The 26936-nt window shown below is 37.3% G+C and overlaps 1 protein-coding gene across 1 annotated transcript in view; it reads left to right on the top strand.

Moving 5' to 3' along the window:
* Positions 1 to 26936, top strand: part of TMTC2 (transmembrane O-mannosyltransferase targeting cadherins 2) — a 256843-nt gene that overhangs the window by 215161 nt on the left and 14746 nt on the right. The window contains exons 10-11 of the mRNA XM_030002975.2: positions 12106 to 12220; positions 19337 to 19400. Coding sequence (XP_029858835.1) covers positions 12106 to 12220; positions 19337 to 19400 — 179 coding nt within the window. The remainder of the gene's footprint in view (positions 1 to 12105; positions 12221 to 19336; positions 19401 to 26936) is intronic.

Raw genomic sequence — 26936 nt, 5'->3', positions numbered from 1 at the left:
GATATGGTTTACTTCTGTTTGGCTTATATGTCTATGTTGTACAGGTGATCTCAAAAGCTTGTCACTTCAGGCACAGAACTTTGTAAAATTGGAAATAAATTATCCTTGCTTTCTTTCTTTCCCTTTTCCCTTTCCTTTCTTTTTCCCTTTCTTCCCCTTTTCCCTTCTACCTATTTCTTGTATTGATCAGGATTCTATAGTGTATGTCACCAGGAACATTCCAAGTATTACACAGGAGTCCCTAGTGAACACTTTAAGCTTTATCTCTACATCTCATTAATTTGTTTTAGCACCTTGTCACAGGTACAGTCTATATCCTATATGCCAAGTGTTATACTATTGGGAAATACATCCGTATTTTGCATGTAAATCTTAGAGATTACTTTTTTGCTCAGCATGAAGATGTTGGAACAGAGAATAAAATAGTTGGCATCAGCCCTAAAAAACCACATACCTCACGGAACAGCCAAATGAAAAGAGTGGTCAGTTGGGACACAACAGTGTGTTGATGGAGTAGCAGGAATAAATGGACTGAAGATTTTCTTCCAAGTGCACATGGATGCACACACTTATAATTTGTGCTCCCAGGTTGTGCAGATGTTCTTTTTGACTTCTAACCTTTTGGACCTTTTTTGGAGCTATCAGGAAAAACTGTCAATATACCGTGTCTTTTAAGAGACTTACATTATAATACAAATGTGCTTTAATTCAAGACTTAAGCCAAAGCTATTCTTAGATACGATTTGGTGCAGGACTCAGCTTATTTGATCACGTGAAAATTCAGAGAGAGGTGAACAGTTTCATGGTTGCTCCTTGGATAATACCACCACAGCACATTTCTCTGATTGAGCTAGTGTTATAATTAGTTTTGTATAGGTAATTTACTGGCTTTGGATTTCAGTGGATTTAGGTTTAAAGCAGTGTTTCTCAAAGCCATTATGCTTGGAGATGTCTGAAGGGAGAACTAGCGGAAAAGCCGAAGAGGTATAAATCCCTGCCCACTGCTGACATGCCACTTCATTGAGCATAAGGGAAGTGGCTTTTACTCTAGTGACCAGAGGGGGTGGCTGTCCCCTCTCAGGCTGAAATGCAGGCAGCTGCTCACCCGTCCACATTTTCCCCTTGTTTTCCCTTTCTGTCCCCCTTGTTTTCCCTTTCTGTCCCCCTTGTTTTCCCCTTTTCTTCTTTTTCCGTTCTCATATGCCAGTTATCTGAACATCTGAACTTTGTGCAAAACCGTTGTCTTATGAATATGTGAGTCTTGATGGGTGATCTAGGTACATCTAGGTAGATGGGTATACTCAGGTACACTGTACGCTACCAGAAACACCTAACAGATGAAAGAGGGAAAATGCACATGAATCAGGAAGAAGAAAAAATGGCAGCAGAACGAGTGCAGAAACACCAGTACAATTTTTAAATTCTTTTTAATTCTCTGGCAATGAAAATATTGTTTTTGGCACAACCTGCAAGTTTTTAAAGTAAAACACTGGAGGAGATTATCTCAGATACTGGATTTAAATGCTCCTATAAAGTTTGAGGCTTTTAATTGGATATTTTTAATACACATTTTTTAAAGAAGACTTAAAGTGAACAGTTTTGATTAAACCAAGTTGAACCTAATAAATGCTTATTTATTTTTTAATTTCCTTCTTTGTTTTCTCTGGGAAAGTTTTCTTCAAAATAAATATCTTGCCCACATCATATCTATCAGCCTATACATGGGCTTTCATGTATCCCACTTTACTTTGAACATTTAATTCAAGTATGCCATTTTGGATCCTGCAAGAACTTGGCGGCTTCTGTCATCACGGATTGATGATGTAATTGAAATGATCTCCATTGACCATAGAGGGGACTCTTTCTAACCTAGTTGCTTTGATTAAATGCCTGTGGTCAGGTGGGATCAATCCCAGTGTCAGTCTGAGAAACCACAGAGATATACCTATGAACTAATCAAGTCCAAAGGAATTTTTGTATAAATATTTTAAGAACATGTTGGAATCTAAAGAGTCAGTAAGTCAAATTTGTTAACAAATGTGCCAAACATAGGAATGTTCAGCCAGGTCAGACCAGTGCCATTATGGCCCAGAGATTATTTCATTTTGGATAGAGTATTGACCACCCACAAAGGAAGTAAAGATCTCCTATTTCTGTCTGCACTGAGCCTATCTCAGGAGAAGTTGAAGAAAGGTTTTGTATAAAATTTGTCAGTCCACAGAGATGAGATGAATTTCAAACAGTGAAATACTTAAGTGCTCTTCTGTTTGAAAAGAAACAAAAATAAATTCTTCAGTATCTTTTCATTCAGATGGCTAGTAGGATGCAGTGTAGTGGAGGAGTTTGTTGAAGGCTTTCTGCACTAGATTTCACTTAAACAAACAAGCAAACAAACCAACCAACCCATAAATCTACAGTGAAATTTAAGTCACACAAATGTTTTATCTCCAAAACTGTCTTACTTCCTTTATAATTTGCTGTTTAAAAGCAAAAACAAAAACCCACCAATAAAGCAGGTTTCATTTTACTTGTTTGCTTAAAATAGGGTTTGCTACCATGCCTCTTAAAGTGCATATAGTGACCTCTCTCCAACATAATGAAAATGGAGTGAGAAAAAAAAAAGAGAGAGAAAGGAGGAGTGAGGTCTCAAGATAAATGTGTGTACAGAGGTCCCTCCTCCCTTACATTTGTAACAGCTTAATTGGAATGGGGAAGTCTAGAACCCAACAGGATGTTCAAATTAACTCTGTTTTATTAATCACCATTGAGACCTCCTTTTAAAGTAGTTTCCTTTGAATAATACATTGTTTCTAATAACTCTAAATTGTTTAATGATTCCTTTTTCATTATAAAAATGGATTATTCTCATTAGATTAATTATGCATTCACTTAATTAGGCAGTTCACATTGATCATCTGCCTTTTTCAGTGCATTCCCAGTTACAGATATAAAACAAAATGAAAAACACGCTGTCAGATTAGGTAAAACTGAAGCGTATTAGCTATGCTGTCATTGAAGGAAGAACAGATTAACATGGTCCCAAACATTAACTTTTTTTTTTTAACATTATCTTTCACTTCTGAATTTGTGATAATTTAGGAGTTGTTTCTATAGATTTTTTCTCATATTATCTGGATTTTTTACACAAGTTTAACTTGTTAACTGCTGGTTTTATTTTTTTCACTTTCATCCTAAGTCTTTCTAAATATTGTTTCAGCACAGGACTTTTAGCCCTCTGATGCCTAAATTTCCACCTGAGTCTGTGAGCACTTTGTATCTGTCTTGCCTCCAAGGATGACTGCTTTACCACTCCTAAGTCCCAACCTGAAAATGGATTGGAACTGCTGTAGTTTAATGTTCAAAATAAATTTCATTGAAATATGATAGGAGTGGATTTTCAAGCACCATTTTTTTCAGTCTTTAAGTCATGCATTTACATTTGTTAGTGACTGTGAGAATTTACATATGTTTACAGCTGTGCATTCAGTTTCTTCTTAGATGTGATGTCTTTCTGTGTAGTGACACTGTTGACAGTGCTGGAGCTTTGTGTCTTTGTTCTTCATTGCCTGAAGACCAGCCTAGGAAAGCTTTATTCTTCTCCCATATATGTGAGGAAAAGATCTTATGAAGAAAACAGTGTAATAATGAAAAATAAAATGTCGGAGTTGTATTTATAAGAAAGAGAAATATCAACCATGACCTAGTAATGAAGTCTTACTCATTTCTTCAAGAGACTTTTATGCTGATGGAAGAAAAGTCACCCTAGTCCATAGGAAGGTCAGTTTTTATCTTTGTCAATGAAATGGATAAAACTTACTTCACAGTCCCTAATTCCAGTGCATGAATTGTCCATTTCTGACTGACAGGTTAGCTAAATGCACTGTATGCCGAGTGATAAATAAAACAGAGTGCATGGATCTGCTCCACTGGGACCATCAGATGCTACATGCTGACTATGTATTCAGGAATTAAATTCCTTGCTGTGATGGGGTCAAAGTCAACCAGATGTAGTATGTCCATCACTAAGTCACTTTGCCAGCCTTCCCAATATGCACTCATGAACCTTTCAGCAAATGAAAGGGTTTTTGCCGTTTTAAGTCTTTTGGAAATCCTGACATTAAATATATATGATTTTGTAGGGAAGCTATAAAACAAGTTTATTATACTCAAATAACACATGTTCACAGAACATATGCAGTCTTTGGAGGAAGGGTCTCTCTGTCTTGAGCGTACAGTGCCATCAAATTAAGATCCTGACTTTGGACTATGGCTTATACCTCCTCCAATATCAATGATTGTAATTCTAGGAAGACAGGATTCCTAGACCCAAAACAGGAAGAGAGATATAACTGACTCGCAGAAAGACTTCATTAAGCTTCCGACCTTTCTGCTCCCAGAACTCTCTCCAATAACTTTGATTTAAAAAAACCTTCAGCTACTATTAACACAGGCAGTATTTCTTACTTCCAAAATGAAACCGAACAAGAATATACCAGAAACTGAGCTATTCAGGAGAATATACCAATCTGAAGTCTTGTTTGCGGTTTTCTTGGCAGCTGTGAACGATGAGAGTACAAAGGCGTACGTACATAAATTGTCAAGTCCTTTTTGTTGCTCTCTGGGCTGCTGCTATCACACAACATTAAAAGAAGGTTATTACAAACCACTATAGTAACTATTTATTCCAAACTCCCTTTAGAACCGATCACTTAAGTGGAATGCAGTGGAGTATTTCCAAACAAGCTAGGTCACTGACCCTAAACGCTGTGGAACTTCTATGTTTCTGGCTCTTCCCTTGAGTTTATCCTTAAATCTAATCATTCTGACATCCCTAATACATGGTTGACTCTGCTTCCTCAGCACAATACACTAGACTGTTCGAGAGATGTGGTATAGAAATTGCAGATCAGAGACAGGGCTAGAAATGTGGCTTTATGCTTCTTTCATGTTGCCATAATTTGGGGTTTCTGCAGAAACTGAAAGAGCCTGTGGCATGAAGAACCCCAGAGACTTCTTTGTTAATGATCATGTGTTCTGGCCTATGAATGCCATCTCATTCTGAGGATTTTTGAAAACATAGCGTGGAGTTGCTACAAAAATGCAACTGGATAGTTCTTTCCCATCCAGATTTTACTTTTCCAAACCTTATACATCACCAGGTGTCTGGGGAATGATATAGGGTCCAGAATCTTCCTTAGTATTTGTAAAACATGAGGTCCTCTGTATTGTATGTTTTCATTATTAATCTTTTGTTTTAGTGAGAGCTTCCAGTGATCCAGATGTGGTCACAAGTTCAGTCATCAAGTCCCATAGGCTTGCAATTTAATTTTTTCTCTCTTATCTCTGGTCGTGCTCTGGATGACATCCAATGGTATATTTAACACAACTGCAACAGATAAGTTTTTCAGACAAAGAAAAAGGCTAATAAAAAAGGTTTTTCTAAGCCAGTGCATATATTGATGTTGCAGCACCCACTGACTTGCATAGGCTTTCTATATATTTTATTTGCATGGAATAATTTTCTCCATGGGAACCATCTGAGGGGATAAACCTCCCCAAAAGCCCTTCCAGCAAGAAAGCCAGAGAACAGCTTTAGATGAAGACGGAATGGGATATAAGGAGCAGCAAAACAAACTGAAATGCTGCTACCATCTAGGTGATCCTGGTATAAGTTCTCTTTGCTTCCCCTGTCACATCCCACACATTCAGCAAGAAATTGTCTAAACAGGCCTGCAAAGCAGGCTCTTTAAGCAAACATTCCCTTGCTCTGGGAACTGCTCGTTCACAGCCAATGAATCTGTTTTGAAACTCTTAAAGGAAACAGTTACATTAGGTCATGTCTGTTGACTTGGCATCTTGCAACATTGATTCATCACCTGAAAAGCTTTGGAAATCAACTCTGAGGCAAGGTCTCTCATCTCATTTCTTCCACAGAATGCTATTGAAATTTTCCATTCAGAAATCTCTGGTTGCATCTGCTCTTTTGCTCTGCATTGCTACAGCAGAGTTGAAGTTGATGGTGACTTCAGTGGTGGTTCTGCTCATGCCGGTGAGAATGTAGTTCAGTTCTCAAGACACGATCTTGTAGCCTTACTGTGTGCTTTAAAGACACGACACAATGCATTGGGTCAGCCAGAACCTGATTCCTGTTCTGGTTTCTGTTGAAACTTGAAATGCTTTGAAAGCACCAACAAATACTCAGCTTCAAATCCTCGATGTTGAATGTGCTGAAAGAACTTCTAGTGAAGTTTATTATAAGCAGATTTGATAGTTGAGTCTATGGTCTTGATATAGCCACTTTTCATGTTAATATAGTTGTTTAAGTTGCTGCCACAGAAGGAGAAAACTCTTTTGAAGAGGATAAGATGCAGAAGACTTGGTGACAAATGTACATTAAAAGAAGCAAATGCTAACTATTCCCTATTATGGTGGGATTAGAAATTTTTTTCCTTCTTATTCAGAAGGTAGTTTACTCAGTTTTGCTTGGATTACTAAAGATATAAGGACACAAGCGTAAGTCATTGATGTTTGAGTAAGTGCAGAACCAACAGCACTCCGAGAACATTCAATATGGTTCTTTTCAAAAGCAGCAGTAGCAAGATCAGCTATTTCAGAAACCTCCTCTGTTCTGGTACAAAGTACCTTTGAATGTTTGCCAGTGAGCAAAAGCGAGAGGACATTTCAATTAAAGAAAGATTGGTGCAACTTGCACTTCTATCTACTAAAATAAAAGCTCACAGTGCCTGTAGGGAATAGTTGAGCCCATTCTAGAGGAAGGCACTAATGCCTTTGTGCTCTGAACATAAAAGATTGTTACACACAGGCATATCCCAACCAATTAATACCTTTCATATTACAATAAAGCAGCAGAACTACCAATTCAGATGTATGGCTTTTGAACTGGTGTTGGTACATGTCTTAACAAAATGCTTTACAAATGTTTGTGATCATTTTAGAGAGAAAATTATACAGGATAGAGAGCTGTGTGCTTTCATCTCTGGATGAATATTTGTTTAAAATTTTGACAGAAGATGAAAATAAGTTGTTTTTTTCAGCTCCTAGGAACTGGAAGATTTTTGTTGTTGTTTATATTAGGTATATACTTTTATCTTACTTTTCAGTAGATTGCATATATTGCCTCCAAAATTTTTGGTCAAATATAGACTCCAAACCACTGTTGACGATTTGCAAGAAAAAGTAAGTTTGAACAAGGCTGTAGGTACAGAATGTGTCATCTTTTATGCTATTTCTGATGCTTAGGTATCTTAGTTTAGGGAAAAATGACTAAGAGGTTAAGGAAGTATCAAATCAGTTCTCTGCTGCCAAAGGTCTTTAAAAACTCTTGGCTACACATTTACACTCAGCTCTGCGCTTTCTAGTAAGAAAGGTGGAAGATTCTATTAAAAAAAGCAATGTTGTTCCAGGCAAAGAACAGTGATGTTGAAGGTCACACCTGAACCTGGACTGTGGATTTCCCACTCCCATTTTAGAAGAAGAGTAATGAGAAATATGCTTTCCTTGAAGAAGGAAAATCTGGGATTCAGAGCTTCTAGAAGGCAGTTTTCTCAAAAGCTGGTTCTGATTCCAAAAAACAATCAGGGTACTATAATTTATGTTGTTGGCAAGAGCCGGAGTCGTGACACCTGCAGTAAGAAAGCTCTGTATGTGATATTGGGCAGTGTCTCATAAATCATATGGTTTGCCAGCTACCTGTCAGAGGAGAAAATCCTGCATGTAAATTTAGACCCACACAAGTGGTTCCTGGATCCAGGGGCTTGTGGATCAGACCTTCCGATCCACCTTCAACACCTTGCCAATATACTCTGCCCTGCTAGTGCTCTTCTCTTGGGAAAACACATCTTTATGGCTTTGACAGGAATAGTTCAGAATTCTGATTTTTAATGAAGAAAGTGCAGCAGTAAACTGCCAATCCACTTCATTCTTGTATGAATTTAGTATATCATATTAAAAGGAATGGCGGCTAATGTTTTCAAAATGGGATATCTTTACTTAGGTGCTTTTAAATTAAATTTAGATGTGTGAATGAAATTAGTCTGCCTTTTAGGAGAACTTGGCAAATCAATTCTCAACTGAAAGTTTCCACCTAGTACTGGGTCTGGCTGGGATAGAGTTAACTTTCTTCATAGCAGCCTGGATGATGCAATGTTTTGGATTTGTGGCTAAAACCACCCTGATAACACACCAGTGTTTTGGCCGTTGCTGAACGGTGCTTGAACAGTGTCAAGGCTTTCTCTTCTTCCCGCTCTGCCCCCTCAGCAAGTGGGCTGGGGATGGGGAGGGACAGAGCTTGGACAGCTGACCCGAGCTGGCCAAAGGGATATGCCAGACCGTATAGCGTCATGTTCAGCAATAAAAACTGGGGTAGAGGAAGAAGAGGGGTTTTGGCTTCTGAGGTGGCCTTTGTTTGGAGGCTGGCTGGGCATCAGTCTACATGTGAGAAGTGGTGAGCCATTTCCTTCACTTCACTGGGTTTTGGGGGGGGGGGGAAGGGGTTGTTCTTCTTTTCTTCACCTATTAAACTATCGTGACGCACAAGTTTTCTTTCTTTTGTTCTTCCTAATTTCTCCCCTCACCCTGCTGGGTGGGGGAGAGCGAGCGGCTGCGTGAGTGCGTGGATGCTGGCAGGGGACAACCCACCACACACCTGTACACTCAGGTATTGACTTTTCCACTAGATTAGAAGGTAGCTGTCAACTATATAGTCCGTCCAATTAAGGAAATGCTTAATCAGCAGCCTCTGATTGAATCACCTCTACTTAGGCAATGAGGAAGGCAGTTGTGGGGTGTTCCCCTCTCCTGTTTGCAGTCAGTATTCTGTAAGGGTTTGGGTGTAAAGGATGCTACACTTGGTTTTAGGAGGGTGCTATGTATCTTCTGCTACCTACCCACTCAGCCTGAGTTATTAACCCTCTTACTACCACCTCCCAGACACAGGAGAGACTTGTTATTGGTAATGCACAGTCCTAGAATTTTCTTTTCTAAAGAACTAAAAGTTTTACTCGTACTTGGTTGGTGTCATGCAGTACTTGCAATTGGGTTTAGTTACCTTTGGTAGTCCTGTAATAAAGGTAATCCTTTAATATGTTATATAAAATAATAATCCTATTATAGAGACGCTTTTTAGAGACCTAGTAGTAAATGGAGAGCGAATTCTGGTTTTAACAATTTAAAACATTAGTTTAGAGTTGTTGCTGACATTTTTGATGTGTCCATGTAGACTAATGGAATGTATGCAGCCGAAGTCCTAGAAAAACAATTAATAAAAATGAGCTTTTAACAGGAGCATCTAGCAGTGCACTTGCTGTTCAGTAAATGTATATAATGTTGTCCTGTTCTAAATTAGACTTCTTGTAGAAATCTAAAGCATGTACAAATTTTATAATATCTTCAGTATATGTTGATCTCATGGACCTCTTAAAGAGCTAAGAATTAACCTAGTGTGTTGCTTAAGAGCACCAGTAAACCACTAGTATTGGTTTGAAATGGTTTCCAATAACGTTATATTTTTAGAAATTACATGGATGAAGTGCAAGTATTTTACTGTTTAATGAAATGAATCTAAAGTCAAGAAATTTGTTGATTATGTCACATGAAGTAGAATGTATCAGTTACATTTTATTACATTAGGGGTAGTTATAAAAATAAATAACATCTCTGTTGAGCTACGGTGTTAAATGTTTCATGCAGAAAACTGGATGTTTCTAAAGACCTGTCTCTGAAAAACCTTGAGTAATTTTTATTGAACACAATGAGAGGTTTTTTTCTCCTATGTAACTAATTAGCTTAACAACCAGTTGACATTATTTTTAAGTTCTAAGCTGCAAAATATTTTTCCTAAATTAAGTATATAATTTTTTTTGAAAATGATCTTGAATGGTCACTGTGTCTTGAAATCTAAAAGGTTATGTCCTCTTTCTTCCCCCTGGCTGGATGTATCAATCGTACATCCAGTTACTAGTGTCTCATTCTGCTAATCCAGTGCTTTTGTTAGCGAAAGAACCTTAATATTAACAGTTTAGGGCTGGTTTGCTTTAGCACGGACCTAAAGATTAGGGATACTGGTTTAGTTCATTTGTTGGAAGAGAATTGGAATACTAGGTGGTCAAGCCTGTTTCAAAGATTTTTCTTTAAAGAAAATAGGAATTCAGTGTAAATCAAGAGATATGAACTGCCTGCTGTAGTTGGTAGATTTGCTTGTCTGAGAATTTTCAGATTCATATCTGAGTTTGTCCTGCTATATATAAGGCATACTCTGATATGGTACCCAAAAGAAAAAAAGAAAAAAAAAAAAGGCAAACTTGTAGCTTTTGTCAACATTTATCTTTTTTCCCCATCACAAGAGACTTCCATTAATGGCTCAAGCAGTGGTTTCTAATTCTGAAGATAAATTAATTTCTTGTGATCCAAACTGTTCTCAAACTATGTTTTCTTTTTAGGCTTGTCTCTCTTTTTATTTATTTATTTACTTATTGTTCTGTGTGAGAAAGCTTTTTTGGAAATCATCTGCTTCTGGACACGATGAACACAAAGCATCATAATGCATGAAAGGATGGCACATATTAGAGTATGGATGTAACTAAGCAAGCAAACCTTATGCTATGAATGCAGAAAGGCACCTGAATGTTTTTAACAAGATTTTTGCAGAGCTGAATAACTAAGATATAGATGACTGTCTGAGTAAATAATCTTCCATCTCTTGCTAGGTTGAAATGTATCCACAGAGAAAGCAAACAGCTAGGAAAGCTGTCTTTCATCGCTTTTTGTATTGAGACAATTCCTTCTGTGAATGTGTTCATTGTACCAAAGCATTGCTGGATTCGCTGTGCCCCTACAGACCTTGCTAGCTCTGGTTAAGTGGATTTTCTTCATAAGTGTATAGCGAGCGTGTAAGTAACGGGTAATGTATGAGGAGAGGAGGCAAGAAAAAAAGAAAATCCTTCGCCATGAGAGGAAATAATTTGCTCTTGGCACATTGTTCCTGAAGAGGCTTGTGGCCAGTGATGGCTTGGTGGACTTTTGGTTAAGTGATCTCACTTTACAAAGTGAGATAAAAAAGGAAGGATGGGATGCTGGAATGTGTAATCACCATACTTGAAGATAGCTTTTCCAAATACAAAGTTACGTAGACACAGAGTCTAGACAGCTGAAACCCTTTGAAAAGTCCTTGATCCAAAAATAACACATTTTACAAATTAGGTGTGAAAAAGTCATTAAAAGGAGCAGCAATAAGGTGGTTTGAGTACCTTCCAAAATGGTTTTTTTTCCTCTTCTTCAAAGGAAAACTCATTTTTATAGAGTTCTACTAGTTGTTACGTGTTTGGTTTTGAAACTACTGTACTTTAGTTAAAGTTTGGATAATGCTAAATTGTTCATTCTTTTCAGTTTTAACTTGGTTTAGTGATTATGATAATGTCATTTGTAAAAATTCAGTCACTTCATTTTAGTCATCTTCTGTTTTTTTTATGTGGAAGTTAAGTATTATGTAGGAAACTTCTAAAAAGCTACCTGTTGTGATTCTCTTAGTGTTACTGAAATATGTGATAAAATACCTGTTCATCAAGGTATACATATATAAACATTTTAAAGCAAAGTATCATTTATTATAATTCTAAAGCTGAAGAAATATGTTTGCATGTGTGTGTATATATATATTCTTATGTGATTTTGAATATGCTTTTAAAATGGGAATATATTTCATTTACAGATGCTATTTTATTTTGTTTTGGGGAATTGAAGATCAGTGTATAAGCAGAAGGGCAAGTTCTTAAATGGCGGGCTTCTTGGGGACTGGAGCAGTGTTTCTTGATGGCTGAGTTTTACTCTATCATTCTCACTACTCATAAATATGTTCTGCAAATATTGCAGTTGGTTATCACCTGTTATATTTACTGCAATTTTTTTTCTATATTTACTACATTTTAAAGATAGTGAAATACAGAGTAGATCAACAAATAACTAAACATTGAATCTGAGACATCTGGTTTGGGTTTTTTTTTTTTTGTAATTCCTTTTCCTAACTATATTGTCTGAAGTATTATCCATCAGTTGTTTGCTGTGGGCTCATGTTCATGTACTCCATTGCAGGTCAGTTCCTCCTAGAAGAATCCCGTCTGATAGAAGCAGCTGAGATGGCAAAAAAAGCAGCTGAACTTGATCATACAGAATTTGATGTTGTTTTCAACGCAGCCCATATGCTCAGGTTAGTGTTTCTACATCTGCCTTACTTGATTTTTGTCCCTTCTTTTGGAAGAAAAAAGTCTTTACAGCCTTTGCTTACACAGAGGGTTCTTTTTAAAGCCCAGCAACTCTTTTGAATAATTCAATATTGCTAATAAGATAAAAAGAATTGGAGTGAAACTGTTGCAAGATGTAGCGCTTTCTATTTCTAATTTTCTATGCATTATCTCATAATTTCTTACTTTTAAAACTTCTGTTGTTCACAAGCAGGTAATCCTTTTTGTGTGCATACAAGAACAAGTGTTTCTTTTGTGAAGAACCTTCTGCAGAATTGCCTTTCACCTGATTTTTAAAAATTTAGGATGCATAGCAACTGAAAATAATAGAACATATTTCTGATCTGGATGTAACTAGACAATATTGAAAATACCACATTTTATGTTAATATCAGCAGGGAACACTACGATAATTAGAAATCTAAATATTCCTAGGCTAATGATGACTTTGAGACTCATAGGAGCACTTAGTGATATTATCAGAATCTGTGATTTAAAATGTAGTCTTATATTTAATTCTGTTCTCCTATCTGAATAGAATAAAATTTTAGACTTCTTTTTTTCCTTTTAAAGCTGTCAGACCTGGATATTCAGTAACATTAAGCTTCGGCTTGAACATTATCATTAAACTCGCATTACCGTAATAGGTATCCTCCATGCTTAATTCTGGGATAACTATCTAATTATTGTCTATTGTCCGCTTAACAGCTATGAGGATACTTGATTTCATTTAGATTATATCTATGCTTAGAAAATGCATGAAAAAGGAAATAAAAAATATACTTCATTAGCACAAAACAGTTATTGAGATTATTTCTCTGATGAACATATCTCACTTGGCTGTTTATACTTTCAACATTTAGAATACGAAATGAAAGGAAGAGAAAATGGTATTAAAGAGAAAGTAGAATCGGCTTCAGCCAAGTTTCAGACCGGTGTTTCAGAACTGAAGGTTTCTATACCAGGACTTTGAAATAAAACCCAAAACACCCTTTGAGAAATAACTCTCACAGCTTGTAGATTAGAAGGGAAACCAAGACAAATGGTTCACTGGTAGACAATAGTTTGACCTGCCACAGGTGTAAGAGCTATTTTAAAGAGCCTTCTCTTCCTCCTGTTTTTTTCTGAACGATATCTCTCAAGATAGAATTCAATAATATGAAACATTTAGATTAATGAAACAAATTCACAGACAGAAGCATAGCAAGTTAGGCATGAAAGCTGAATCCAGAAGGGTGTGGAGTGTGTCAGACTCCCAGTTTCAGTGAATATTTTGTGGAAGATGGTTTAACGGTGTGCTTGTGAGTATTTTAAAACGTGGTGGCGTAGATCAATACTATTTTGGGAATAGGTTTAATCAATCTCTTACTTTCTCTGTGAGCACTGAGTGAAGCATCCCAGGTCTTGAAGGCACATGTCTTTACACTGGGATATGAGTATTTTTTCACTCTCAGAGTAAGAGCTATGCTGCTGTACTGTACATCAGCCATGGTTACCCTACTTGATCTGGCTGGGAGTGGAGACTTTTGGGGAGCTTTTGACCAGCATTGAGCTCAGTGATTCCTAACTGAATTTTCTATTTTAGCCGTAAGCAAAAAACCAAAACCTTAAAAAAAAAAGAAAACCCACCAAACCAAAACCCTTAAAAACAAACAAAAAAAAAGCCTGGTGGTTTAGTTTAGCTAGAATCCAACTGTGCTCCTTTGGGATACCCAGTTGGTCTAATTTTTCACTTAAATACTCAGCTTTCTTTGTGGAAGATTGTAATGTCTTCCTAATATGCTCTGGGAGTCTAAAGTGGTCTGGAAGATTAGCAAGAGTCGGGGTGGCAAAGTTAAATTCAGTGCTGCCAAGTATTTGCTTAAAACCGCATGTGTTATTATCTGACAGATTTTTGCTAAAAGGTTATGATTTTGTTGTCTGCCTTTGTTCATTTCTTTACTTAGCAATTTATTCAGTGTATTGCTTATATTATAGCTGTTGGACAAGGGGAATGTATATTCCTATACTAGGACGGAGCAGCTACAAATCCATCATGAGTCTGTGGGACTTCAGAAGCAGCTGATTTTGGGGATATTTAGAATGATGGAGAGCTGAGGTGATTACAAGAGGAAAGCAGATACCAAGATACAAAGCAGCAAGGAAAGAAGGAAGTACTCAGACTGGCATAGAATGGCACAGCTGGAAACTGTGGATGCTAAAGACAGTCATAAATGAAAGGCTGAAATTCCTAAATATAACAGTTTCATGTAGGTGACCAACTGCTCTTTAGGTACCGTAGAGAGCTATAAAAACCGACTAGCAAGTGAGTAAGAATTTTGAATGGACTGCACAGCTGTGAGGTAGAAAATACATTGTAGAAGTTCACAGGGCATGGAAGTGAATTGACTGGTGTGAGAGAGAAGGGATAAATTTTAAAGATGTGTTGTGGACTAAGAGACAGAAATTGATATTAATGCGGGTGATGCAAGGTGTCCAAAATGACTGGGAGGTAATAACAGCAACTTGGAAAATTCTAATATTTTTTTTCAGACCAAATATTCTACCTAGTGATGTACTGTTGAATTAGAAAGGAATCATCTTTCCCTCCTGTCATACTCCTGTTCCCACCATTAGCCTAAGGAGTGTCATGAGATTCAGAAACATGTAGACATTTCTTCAGGATTGCAGGCAAATTCTTTCAAATTTGGGTTACAGCTGCTTTGAATGGAAAATTATCACAACATTCCCTCCAAGTCCAATTTATTCTTCTACTCTGGAGCTAAAATATTTTCCTTTTTTTTAATCCCTTTACTCTCTGAGAAAAATGTTTAAATTAAAATGCAACCTAAATAAAAACTAACCAGTTTTGAAAAGTTTGAACTGGAATGCTGTGGGTTATCTTTTTTAAATTTGCAACAGAATTGTTCACTGTGTCCAAATGCAGTAGCTTTATTTATAGATAGCCTGTTCTCAGTTTAGCAGTCACAAGAAAGACTTCTGCTCCTTCTGTCAGGTATTTTAACACTGTTTTCTTCCTCTTTTTGTGACTAAAACTGGAGCCGAAGTCAAGAAAAAAAAAGCTGAGTTAGTTCTGTTTGTGTTATTGAGAGACCTCCCTGTTGCTAATTACACGTAGTTATTAATTTTTTGCCTTGATAACTTTTGTAGGATCCTGATAATGCAATGCCAGATGAATCAAGTCATCTGTAATAGGGGTGAGATGTGGGATGAATGTAATTAATTTCTCTGCAGCAGTCTGGTAACTTTTAACTTGCATAGCGCTTGCCTATAAAATTTGTTTTCTCAACAAATTTGTTTTCCAGACAGCTTCATTCAAGGGTCATGTAGCTGTTTGGGTGGTTTTTCTTAAAACAGTTACTGGTCATGTGTTTTACTTTTGTAGTATTTGCTATGCTCTCGCTTATAGCAGTTTTGAAGCCTTTCAGCAAACCTAGATACATTTTGATGGAATGTAGTGAAGCGTGTATTTGTAATGCCGTATGGTGGCTGTAGCTTCAGTGACTGAGTCAGGTATTAACAGCGCCGAGGTTCACTTTGTAGTTGCATACTGAGGTGAGCTGCCATGACACAGGTTTCCTGTGATCTAGGGGATGATTACTTTTAGGATGAGGAATGGCAGTGTGGTGACACCGCTGTACTAATTAGAAACAGGAGAGGAGCTTCACGTTGTCTCCAAATGAAAACAAGCATAAGAAGAGCTTTACTTAAAAGCACATTTTGTAGGAATAACTGTTTTTTTCACGCTTCTGTAAGTGGGTTGTTCTGGGAAACGCTCATATTACATGAAGTTATAGCATGTTTATTGGCTATTTGAAAACAGAAGTCTAAATTAGAGCAATACTAGATGACATGGTCTTTGTTTTTCAGTGCATATCTGTGAGAGTATTTTGGCTCTCCAAAGTAGACTGACTGTTTGAACACGAAGTGTAGTTGCTGGCATGGTCTCCTAGGCACAAGTTCACCCTATGTTATTGTCTAAACAGATTTTATTCATTCTTTAATTACTGTCCATGTGCTTAAATATATATATGTATGTATGGCTAAACATATAGTCTATGTGCATTTTGTAACTATAAATCTATGTAAATTTTATAAAAAAAAGATGCAGATGAAGGATTACATGTATGGAATCTGATTATGATTTTTGTTGCGACACAAAAAGGTCCATTAAGAATGCCAAGTACTGACATTCAGTATTTTAAAATAGGAATCTCTTTGAAGAAAACTTCTTTATAGCTGGACTGACATCCATGATTTCACTTAAAAAAAATAATCAACAGTCTGAAGCCTTATACCAAGCAATAGGCAGGTTAAAAATAACCCTTCCCCATTCACATGTTTATGTATCTAAACCAGTCAGCATTGGTGGTGTTCGTCTCTTAAAGCAGTATTTTTTCCAGTGATCAACATAAAGATTCAAAATGAATGCAAGCTGAATATAACTGGGTGTCAGGAGAACCTAAGAGCGATGTGTTGTCAAGCACATTTCTGAGGTGTCACCGGCAGTCAGCCGCAACAAAATATAGGGAACTGCTGGCTCTGGAGGCTCAGATCAAGAGATACAAGAGAATAAAAAGAGGAGACATTTTTGTGGCCTAAAATAAGATTGAATGCTAGGTGTTAATGGGGGAAATCAGACGTGTTTTCAAGGTCAGTCTTCACGAAAAGATTTAGGATAGAGGTTGAAATATATCTCGTAACTATGAAAAGGACTCTGTCTTCCGAACTTCTCTTTGCTTCCTTTCCTTCCTTTCTGTTTTATTATCAACACTTTATCTAATGGTTTACTCTAATGTGAATTATGTTTCCTTTAGTAGTGTCCTTCCATTGTTTGACATTGATCCAGAGCCCTTTACTGCTCAGTGGCATAGGGTTACTGCAATTTCCTACCTCTGTGCCTTTAATTTTTCTCAAGGGAAAGCCATTCCGGGGCTTAACATAATGAATTTCTAGTTTAGATTTCCAGTGAAAATGGGAACCAGAATTCTCCTGTATCTTAACTAAAGGAACTGTTGCTGAATGACTCCGAAATGGAACTGGCATTTTCCTGACCAGATTAGTGTGCTGTGCATTCATTTCTTTAAGCCGTTTTTAATGGAGAACTATAAATTCAAACTGATTTCAACTTCGGAATTAATGATCCATGTTTCAAGATGTACATGTGGGAGGAAAGCAAGCCATGTATTTCCACTGGGCTAAAAGAGGACAGGATTTTAATTTGTTCCACATTCACATGCCAACAACACTTTTTGGAGGTGAAGTACTGTCTGTATCTGCCTCCTGAGTAAGGCACCTTGTTTATCCTACCGAATTTCACCAAGTTCAGAAATGCTGTTTCCTGACAGTTTTGTGCAAACAAGAAAAAAAAAAACCCCAACCTCTGTGATATGTTTCATTTTATGTGCCTTGTAGTAAATCCTGAAATTCGGAAGTGTGAGATTATTTTTTTTTTTCAGTCGTTTCAAGTGCTACTAATGACCAGCAGGAGTGATTCAGAAGCAGGTTAAATGAGTATTTTTAGACATTCAATCGTTTCTAACCACTGCAACCACTGAGTTGATGATACATGCGCCAAGTAATTTAAAACAGTTAACAGGTATAAACCAGGTTCTACTTGGCAAATTGTTAGTCAGGAAGTGGTTTCAGCTTGCACGTGAATTATGTGAGAAACTTCAAAGGGATTATCCTTCCTCCCTTTCTCCTCCTAAGACCAATAACTGTCAAAATGTGTTGATTGGGATTAATTGCCTATCAAGTATTATGTGGGTAATGTTTAAAATTCGGGTGGATGGGAACATAAAATTAGAACACAATTTGATCACTGAATAACAAAGCATGTAAAAGCTCATATAATGAACAAAGTAAAATCTCCAGATACAAGTGCTCAGTTGATTGATACTGTTTGAACTAGTAACTGTTCCTGGAAGCAGAAGAAAAAGGAAAAAAAACCCAACAATCAACCCTACTCAGTGTTCTCATTGTTTTCTAATTTTCCCATTTTGTATCACAGAAATGTATCTGTAATCACATAACAAATACTCATATGCTGAAGATCTCCTGTCCTAACCCTTCTATGAAGGGACCTAACTCTTCACAGAAAAAAAAGCAAATAACTTCAGCAGAAGATATGTAGCCTGCCTGATAGTCCTGCTTGGTTGTTCTTACATATTTGTCATCTTTCTTGTGACATGTACATGATCAACTGATATTCATTGGGCCAGTAGCCAAAATGAATAGTTGCAGGGAAATTAAGAAGGTGGAGACAAAAGGAGAAGAAAGGTGTTTGAGAGAAGAGATAAAAAGGGCCTGCTCAGACAAAAATGTGTTTGGATTTCTTTGGCAACATGTTGCATTTGCATTTGAAGGCATTAAACTAAAAACTCGGGAGAAGAAATAAAAATTAAACTACTAGGAGAATGTAGATGCCATCTATATTAGTAAGGAAAAGAAAAAGAGGTGAACTGATAGTGCTTCAGGTACCCAGAAACTCATCTTGTTCCCCTGGGATATGAGATCTAAGTTTAAATCCCCTCTCAGATTGATGTGAGTAAATGTTGAAATCAGAACATTCTTTTTTGAATTAATTCCCTGAATCATGGAAACCTATTTTTGAGAAATCATTGTATTCTCTGATTATTACTTTTTTTTCTATAATGATAGTGTTCTTGGGGAGGCACAAAGAAAGGAACTGCATTATTGTATAATCTACAGCTTCATACTTTAAAGTATGGCTAATGACAAAAAACGAGCCAGATTTTCCTCTGGTGAAGACTGGTACGTCTCTGTTTTTGCCTCAGATGAGTGTTTGGCCTTCTGCATTTCTCTCCAGTGTGTACTAATACCCTTTCAGAACTAAAAATAAAAATAAGGTATGCAAAGAAGATTTGTGATAATGGACATTCTGAACTATAAAAAAATCTTTTAGGTTGACATATTTTTTGCATTTGTTAGGGTAATATCCTTAAACAGTGGGGAGTAGTTGCGGTATTTTGTTTTTAGCTATGCTGCTTTAGGTATGGTTTCTTTTTTAACCCAAGGAAAATGAGGTGTAACTATATTGGTTTTTCCTGTCCTGATAGACAAGCCAGTCTCAATGAAGAAGCAGAGAAGTATTACGAAATGGCAGCAGGATTAAGACCTAATGTAAGTACCTTCTTAATGATGTCCATTACTTAAGTTGATGAACGTGCTACAGTGCTGAACCCTTTGTGTTGAGGAGAAACTTCTTGCTGGAGCATTTGATCTCTCAGCTGATATTATATATGTTCTTTTAATGGTTAATTATCGGATAGTCAGATAAAGCTGTTCATTTGTCAAACCAATCACTATACTTTCAGGTTACCTCAGTGAAGTGTTCTAGCAACAAGTCTCACTTGGCTAACATACTTGGAAAAGATTTCTAGATTTAGATTTATATATCTGCCTTTAAATATGTTAAGTTTGGAAAGCTCTCCTAATTCCATCTATTTTCACTAGTAAAAGAGAATGAAAAGCTATTCTGTGATCCACTGTTTAAGGCATTTTAAATAACACATTTATCCCTTTTCCTCTGTCATGAACTTCTGGTATACATTGTTGTTCAACAAACTTGAAGATTATATTACCTCAGAGGTAAATACCTGTGAGGTTGTTGTATATTGGCAAAGAAATGTTTATTGCTTGAAGCAGAAATATGTAGGAGTATGTGACAGACCCTTTTTAAAAAGAAAAGCTCATTTCCAATTTTATTGCATCAGGAACTAAAGAAATAAAATATTTTCTTTTTACCATTTTTTCTCAATGTTATATTTCTTTTCAATTACCTTCACATTTTGGGAAAAAACATTCATGAATATAAATGGAACAGAATTTATTTTAAATACTTAATACTTTGTCTATGGAATAAATCAAATATAGAACACATTCCTGTCACAGAAGTGTCTAGTGTCAAATTTAAGGATACAAGTTAGCAATTTCAGTCAAAAAAAAAAAAAGAAAAAAGAAAAAACCCAAGTAAAAAAAAAAAAAAAATACAGGCTTAAAACAAAAGAGTTTTCAGACGTAAGAATCAAAAGCACCACCAGCTAAGACTCAAAACAAGCTAACAAAATATAATCCAAGAAAACCAAAATAACTTATTCATATGAAATTAAACCCTTTCACACCATGTCTGAAAGAACCTCTCCAAAATCTATTTATTTCTTTAATTCATACTTTGTGAGGTAGCAGTTTAGACTTTGTGATTCCTTATGCTTTCAGATGCAAGACTGTTTTTTTCTGAGTGGGTACTCTAATGTTGAAAGAATTGCCTCAGTTGCTTCAACGTTGGTACAGTTCCTCTTCTCTTTTCTGTGGTTCATTGTACTCTCAAAATGTTTCTTAGAAACTCAGAAATATATTTATTCGTATATAACCGTATATGAATATGATTATATGTGTGAGGTTTCTCAGAGAGCCTTGGAAATAACTAGGGCTTCTAGCTCATGGCAGTGGTACTATAAAAGTTAAGTATTTCTAGATATTGCTGACAAGCTTTACATGTTAAGACCAAAGTATCTTTTTTGCAGGATAAGATCATCGGAACAGTTTATTATAGCAACTTTCTTCTAACTTTGATTAGTTTAAGTTAAAATCTAATAGGTACTACTGTTCAGCTTTCTTTAAGACTTAATTTCACTTTTATGTTCAAGGTGATAAAGTTTAACTTTCTAGCTAAGCATAGTATGCATATGGTTCGTGACTTTTTAAAAATATTTTAGTGATCCAGAGTGGGAAAGTTTTATCCATTTTCACTGCCAGCATCAACTGACAACTGTACAAGGGCAATCTCTCAAGAATGAAAATAAAAACAGAAGTAGTCATGCGTATCTTTTTTCCTATTATTAACTCTCAAATTTACCATAATAGTTTCAGGGTGGGAGGAAAAGAAGCCACTCGAGGAGGTTTCCTAGGTTGTAAGCAATATGAGGCAGACATGGTAAGACAGAAGCTCCTGATCTTTCCAAAGGAGTAGGGAATGCAAATGAGTGAAAACCTGTGTACTTCATAGCTACATCTGTGCTGGTAAATGAAATGTGCCCAGGATTACTCTCTAGTATTGATCCAAACAGCTTCTCAGAGTGTGCCTGGGTACTCTCTGAGAGACTGCAGTGGCCCAGTCCAGAGCTGTGTAGAAACCATCCTGACAGCTAGAAAATGCCCACGGTTTAATTTCTTATTTTGGATATAGCCTGTGTATCCTCTCACTGTCTTATGAATATGCAGGATCAGCAAAATTAGGTGAGTCAAGATGCTAAAGAAATATCTTTAAGCAAAATACAGTGCTGAAGGATTTTCATTTTATTTTTTTTGTATCGGTCACTAATGATCTAGAAACTCTTCTTTGTAGAAAATTCAAAATACTAGATGTATGAATGTGATGTAATGTACAGATGCATGCATATGTACAGTTCCACATATATACACATATCTGTATGTATATTTCTGTGCACCTGTTTAATGATAATTGCTAAGAGGTCTGTTCCCAAATTCCCTCTCAGTGAGAATACTGTAGTAGCGCTGAAGTCCCATTCTGTGCAGTGGATCAGCCTTGTTCCTACAACAATTAAGTGCTAAGAGCATCTGTTTAACAAGAACCTTCCCCCTTCTGGTGCCTGAGACGGTACCTGTTGACATTAGTGAATTATGGATCAGGATCCCAAGTAAACTCTGCTTTTTTTTTCAGCGTGATTTTTTTTCTCCTGTGATTCCCCAATCACTCCTCCAGATCCCAAGTTGAAGATCCATTTCTCTGTTACAAACTCCTTTCTTATTCACTGTACCGAGACAACTAAATTATCAGTTATTCTTTAGAATTAAACCCGTCCCTGGCTCCTGAGAGATTTTCAACTAGTGCAGCCTGAAACAAAACTCAGATTTCCACTCTCTTGCATCCATTTCGTTACAAATATTACATGTTGTGTAATATCTCTAATATCACCACTATAAATTACCATCCTTAGCAGCAATATGTTAGTAATACTACAGACTCAATCTTTTACTGATTGTTAGTGAATTTGTCTGCTCATTGAGCTTTCATGACAATTTTGTTCTCAGCATTCTCGCTTTGTTTTCCTTTTGCATCCCTTTCTTCGGTTTCTCAACCATTCCTGTTGCTTTTGGAATGAAGTAATACGACATATGCAATACTTCCTCACCTGCTCCCAAACGTATAAGCCTTTTGGATCCAGAAGCTGCTCTGCTGAGCTTTTCTACAACCCGGTCCAGTTTAAATGGCCATCTGACTGACAACTTTCAGAGCTACTTAGTTCGCTATTTCAGTGTTTTTTCCAGACAGCAGTCTCCACTCCTGCATTTGTCTCCTAAGCAAGCATTCTTTTATTTCAGTGTCTCAAGATTTGGGCACAGCAGTGAGCAGCCAATGTGCCTTCATGTCTGAGTCACTTTCTCATTCAACTAATCCATTTTTATAAAAGTTGTGACTAAAGAGGCTAAAAACATCCCCAGAAAGATAGTATTCAGTTACAGGAGAAATGTAACTTCTCTAAAACATGCAAGCCATTGTTTTTAAGAAAGCAAAGACAGAAAGATTTTATTTTTGTAGTATTAGGGGTGATTCATTCATCATTGAACTGATTCAGAGAGGACTGAAAAATACTGAAAATACAATTTATTTTCTCCATGAAAAGCTTTATTAAAATTAATAAAGTATTTGCAAAACAATTATACCCAGTAAAAGAACAACTGAATACATCATAGGTGTGTTAAAATGTATATCCACATCTTGACCATCATCTTTGCTTTTGGATACACCTTCATTCTGCAGAGGGTAAAAGAATTAAAACACTTTGGTACAATAGCAGCACCAGCTGAATTGCAGCTTGGGTGCAAAGAAAACACCAATTTGGCTAGTATTATTATTCCAGGTTTAGACCTAACTGTTCTCTTAATGATGTTCATGATTGGCCTTATTTTCAGTAAGCGTGTATTTATCCTCTATGAAAGTAATTTCCAGTCAAATTTCAGAAGAGCAGTATTTTCTGTAGAATATAGTGCTGCTGTGGAGATGGGAATCATTTGTCGTAAACTTCACTGAAGAAGCAAGCATTCTCAAGATTATGTCTATTTATTTCCAAATAGGCTTCACAGAGTTGACTTTCCCCTGGAGAGCCAAGGGGAAGAGAGGAATCCAGGAAGCAGTTCGGAGAAGGAATCTACTTTTGTTTGCTATGAATCATTTCTTACAGGACTCTCTTTTCCTCCTTCAACTCTCTAGGCAACCTACAGAGATTAGCTTCCCTAGCCCCTGGATCGTGTTGAATACTCTCCAAAAAATGCATTCCTACATTGTGTATTTACCATGATCAAAACAAATGCATTTTAGAGCCTTCTCGGTGAGAAGCCCATATGTGTTTGTTCTAGCAATGTTGGCTCAGATGTATGTTAATCACATTAGTCTAGTTCTAACAAATTCAGTTGCGTGAAGAAATGAAAGTGTAATTTTCTTGGACAGCAAGACATTTATGTGGTAATTATCCTGAGTGGGAGTATTGCTGAGGAAAATCTGTATTCAGAGATGGTTTCTAGGTGCCCTACATCTTGTAATGTTCACAAACCAGGAAATTGTTTCAACAAGTTGTTAGGCACTCTAAAATGTGAGCTTTAAGCTCACTTTGTTGTGGAAAAAGTCAGTCATCCAGAAACTCTCTTTAAATTGGCATTCTTTACAAGAATATGAGATACCGACTTAAGCTGAAGCTTTTACTCAACTTTTAAGACATCATTTGTGTAATAGAGCTGCCTTTCTAATTTTTTAAGTCTGAACTTGAAGCGGCCAATCTTTAAAAAGTTGCTCTAGAACCCCCACAGATGGCCAGTGGCTCTTGAGAAGAAAGGGCACTTTGAAGTGTGACCTCAAGAGTATTAAATGAAAGCGAGCTCACTAGAGCCTTAAGACTTTGAGCCACCACCTTGAGCTGATTGGCTTAGAAGCATTCCTCAAGGAGGTGCCATGACCTGCAAGTCACCACCATCCCAAGCACATATTAGTGCTGCTTGCAATCTGGAGCTCATGACAGCTTTAAGCCCCGTGTCATCGGCACATTGTCAGAAACAGCTGTTTCCACTCTACCACTTCAAAAGGGCTTGATTAAATGTCTTACTGTAACAACATACATAAAGACACACACATAGAACGAGGGGGAAAGGAGAAATGTACCTATAAGCAAAATAAATACAATTTCCACTAGATGGTTTAATCATGATGTGGGGGACTAAACCATTTCTTGACTTGAAGGGTTTATGTAATCAGTTAACACAATATCATATTAAAAAGCAGTTTCTACAAGTGCTTCTTTTATTTTTTTTCCCCCCCGATGCTGGAATACAGATTTCATGTCAAAGGCTCCAGGCTTGCAATAAGCTCTACCTCGAGCTGTCTAACAGTTGAAGGAAGAATGCTAGTGTTTTCCAGATAATTGACTGCATTTTTATAGCCACCTTATAGATAACATGCTTTCAGTGCCTCCTTATGGAAAGTGTTCATAATATATGGGTTTTATTCATGACAAGACCTCTGAAAATGAATATACTTCCGATAGTACATACATCTTTAAAAAATAAAGTAGATGTTGGATTTTGTCTTGAAACATATGTAACCAAGATCTGCTTTATTATGTATTTTTTCCTTAGGTGTTTCTGTGCCAAATTTCCCTATTTGACTTTCTCCCGAACGTTCAGGACTTCTCTCCTGTAGCTTTACCAGGCTAGGAGTAATTGTGAGGGAGACGGCTTTAACACATTTTGCCAGCTTTGTTACGGGCATGTCCTGTTATTGCCAGGGAGAATTTTCATGAAACTTTTAAGAGCTCCTGCTATGTTACTTCTGCTGCTGCTGGCAGTAATGGGTGGGTTAACAGTGATTCTTAAACTGTCTGCAGCTGATCCTCAACTGACGAAAAACTGGCACTGTTCCACGCTTCACTGGACCCAGTGTCGTCCTCGCACTGCTCCTGGGGTACTGCAAATCCCTCACCAGTGATGAATCTATAGCTCCTGCCGTTCTTTGAGCAGGTCTACCTAGTTCCTGTTATCCAAACCCAACTGGAGTGTCTTGCCATCGTACTCCTGGTTTCCAGAGCATAGTATGGATAAAGCTGACATAGTCCCCTAGAGAAACAGTACATGTATGATTTTTACACCATGTATTATTGCGAGTAAAGCATGACACCTTCCAGTTGAGAATCCTTGTTTTAAAATGTTCTTCTGTCTCTTTACTTGTTTATTCAAAGTAATGAACACATGGCAGTCTTTTATCTTTTTGTATTGGTGCCACGGAATGACCAGAGAGCTGTATTTTTAGGTAGTTAGCATCCGGCAGGTTCACCCGTTCAGTTGTCTTCCATTACTTGTGTCTGCCTTCACGGAAAATACAAAAGTGGGACAGGTGGAGCTTCTGCTGACTGCCTGCCTGCCCTTCAAGCTGCTCCCAGCTTCTCCTGCCCTGTGTCAGGACTGCACAGCTTCCCACTACCAGCACCAGCTCCTGCTAAGCCTCGCGTTGTTTAAGGCTTCCTCTCAAGTGTGCCAAACTTCCCACCTCAACGATATGAATGGCTGTGGATTCCTTCCAGCCCAGCAGCACTCTTGGCCTCCTGAAAATGCCTCCTTTCTTTTTCCCTGGTGAAGGTGTGACGAATAAGAAAACTTCCCAGGATCCAGTTCTTCCTGCTCTGGTGCTTCCTAAAGACTGAACCAGTTGTTACAGGGCATGCAGGACTTTTAGGGACTATAAAGGGTATTGTGGCTTCCTAATGAGAAGATAGGCATGACTGATGTGAACTGTATTTCCAGGTGGCATACTTTTAATAGCTTGAGTTCAGACAGATACAGGGGTGGGAGGCTTAGGCATGGATCGGCTCCGCTGGGAGAGGAGATGGTGGAACACCCTGAGAGAAAAGAGGACATCACTCTCTGATCTCAAAAGGAGGAGAGAACACTTTCTTGGTTACTGTAAATTCAGTAGACTTTCCCCAGTGACAGGCAATGGAAGACTGACTCTGAGATTTGATAGCAGAATAGCTGTGACATTTCTCACCCTGCCTAGCAGAAGGCTGACCTAGCCTAAAGGTTGTACAGAATGGAGAAATTCAGGAAAATTAGTATTAACTGAATGCAAGCTGCCCTTCATTTCAGGTGGAAAGGCTCTTCAGTGTTTGCACAGAAATAGCAACACTTCTCCACATAAAGAGTTTATCCATGCATGAACTCTCTCTGCCCCTCCTGAGCTGGAAAGCTTTTTAAATCTAATTTGGGCTCCCAGCTCAATTTTCTTTTGTTGTTGTTGTTGTTGTTGTTGTTGTTGTTGTTGTTGTTGCTTCAGCCCTTCCAGGTCCTTATACTAAGTTCATCCTTGTCTGGGGCTAAGTGCAAGGCATATATTTTATCTCTGTCCAGCTATTTGGGGAAAACTGTGTTTATTCTTTTGAACAAAAAGTTATCTTTCTATATTTGGAATTATATTTGTTCATGGTCCTCCTAAATATTTTAAAGACACATTTAGGTTTTTTGTTGTGCACAATTGTCAGCTTCAAGACGGGCTTTTGTACAGGCTGTTGTTCTGAATCTTAAAGTATTCCTACTTCAGCAGAGATTAGTGCCTCCCACCTTAAAAAAAACAACAAACAAAAAAACCCATATAGC

This window comes from Aquila chrysaetos, chromosome 26, assembly GCF_900496995.4.
Source record: "Aquila chrysaetos chrysaetos chromosome 26, bAquChr1.4, whole genome shotgun sequence".
In the NCBI taxonomy this organism is placed as follows: domain Eukaryota; kingdom Metazoa; phylum Chordata; class Aves; order Accipitriformes; family Accipitridae; genus Aquila; species Aquila chrysaetos.
Note: the sequence above shows the minus strand (reverse complement) of the source record. Positions and strands in the feature narration are given on the sequence as shown.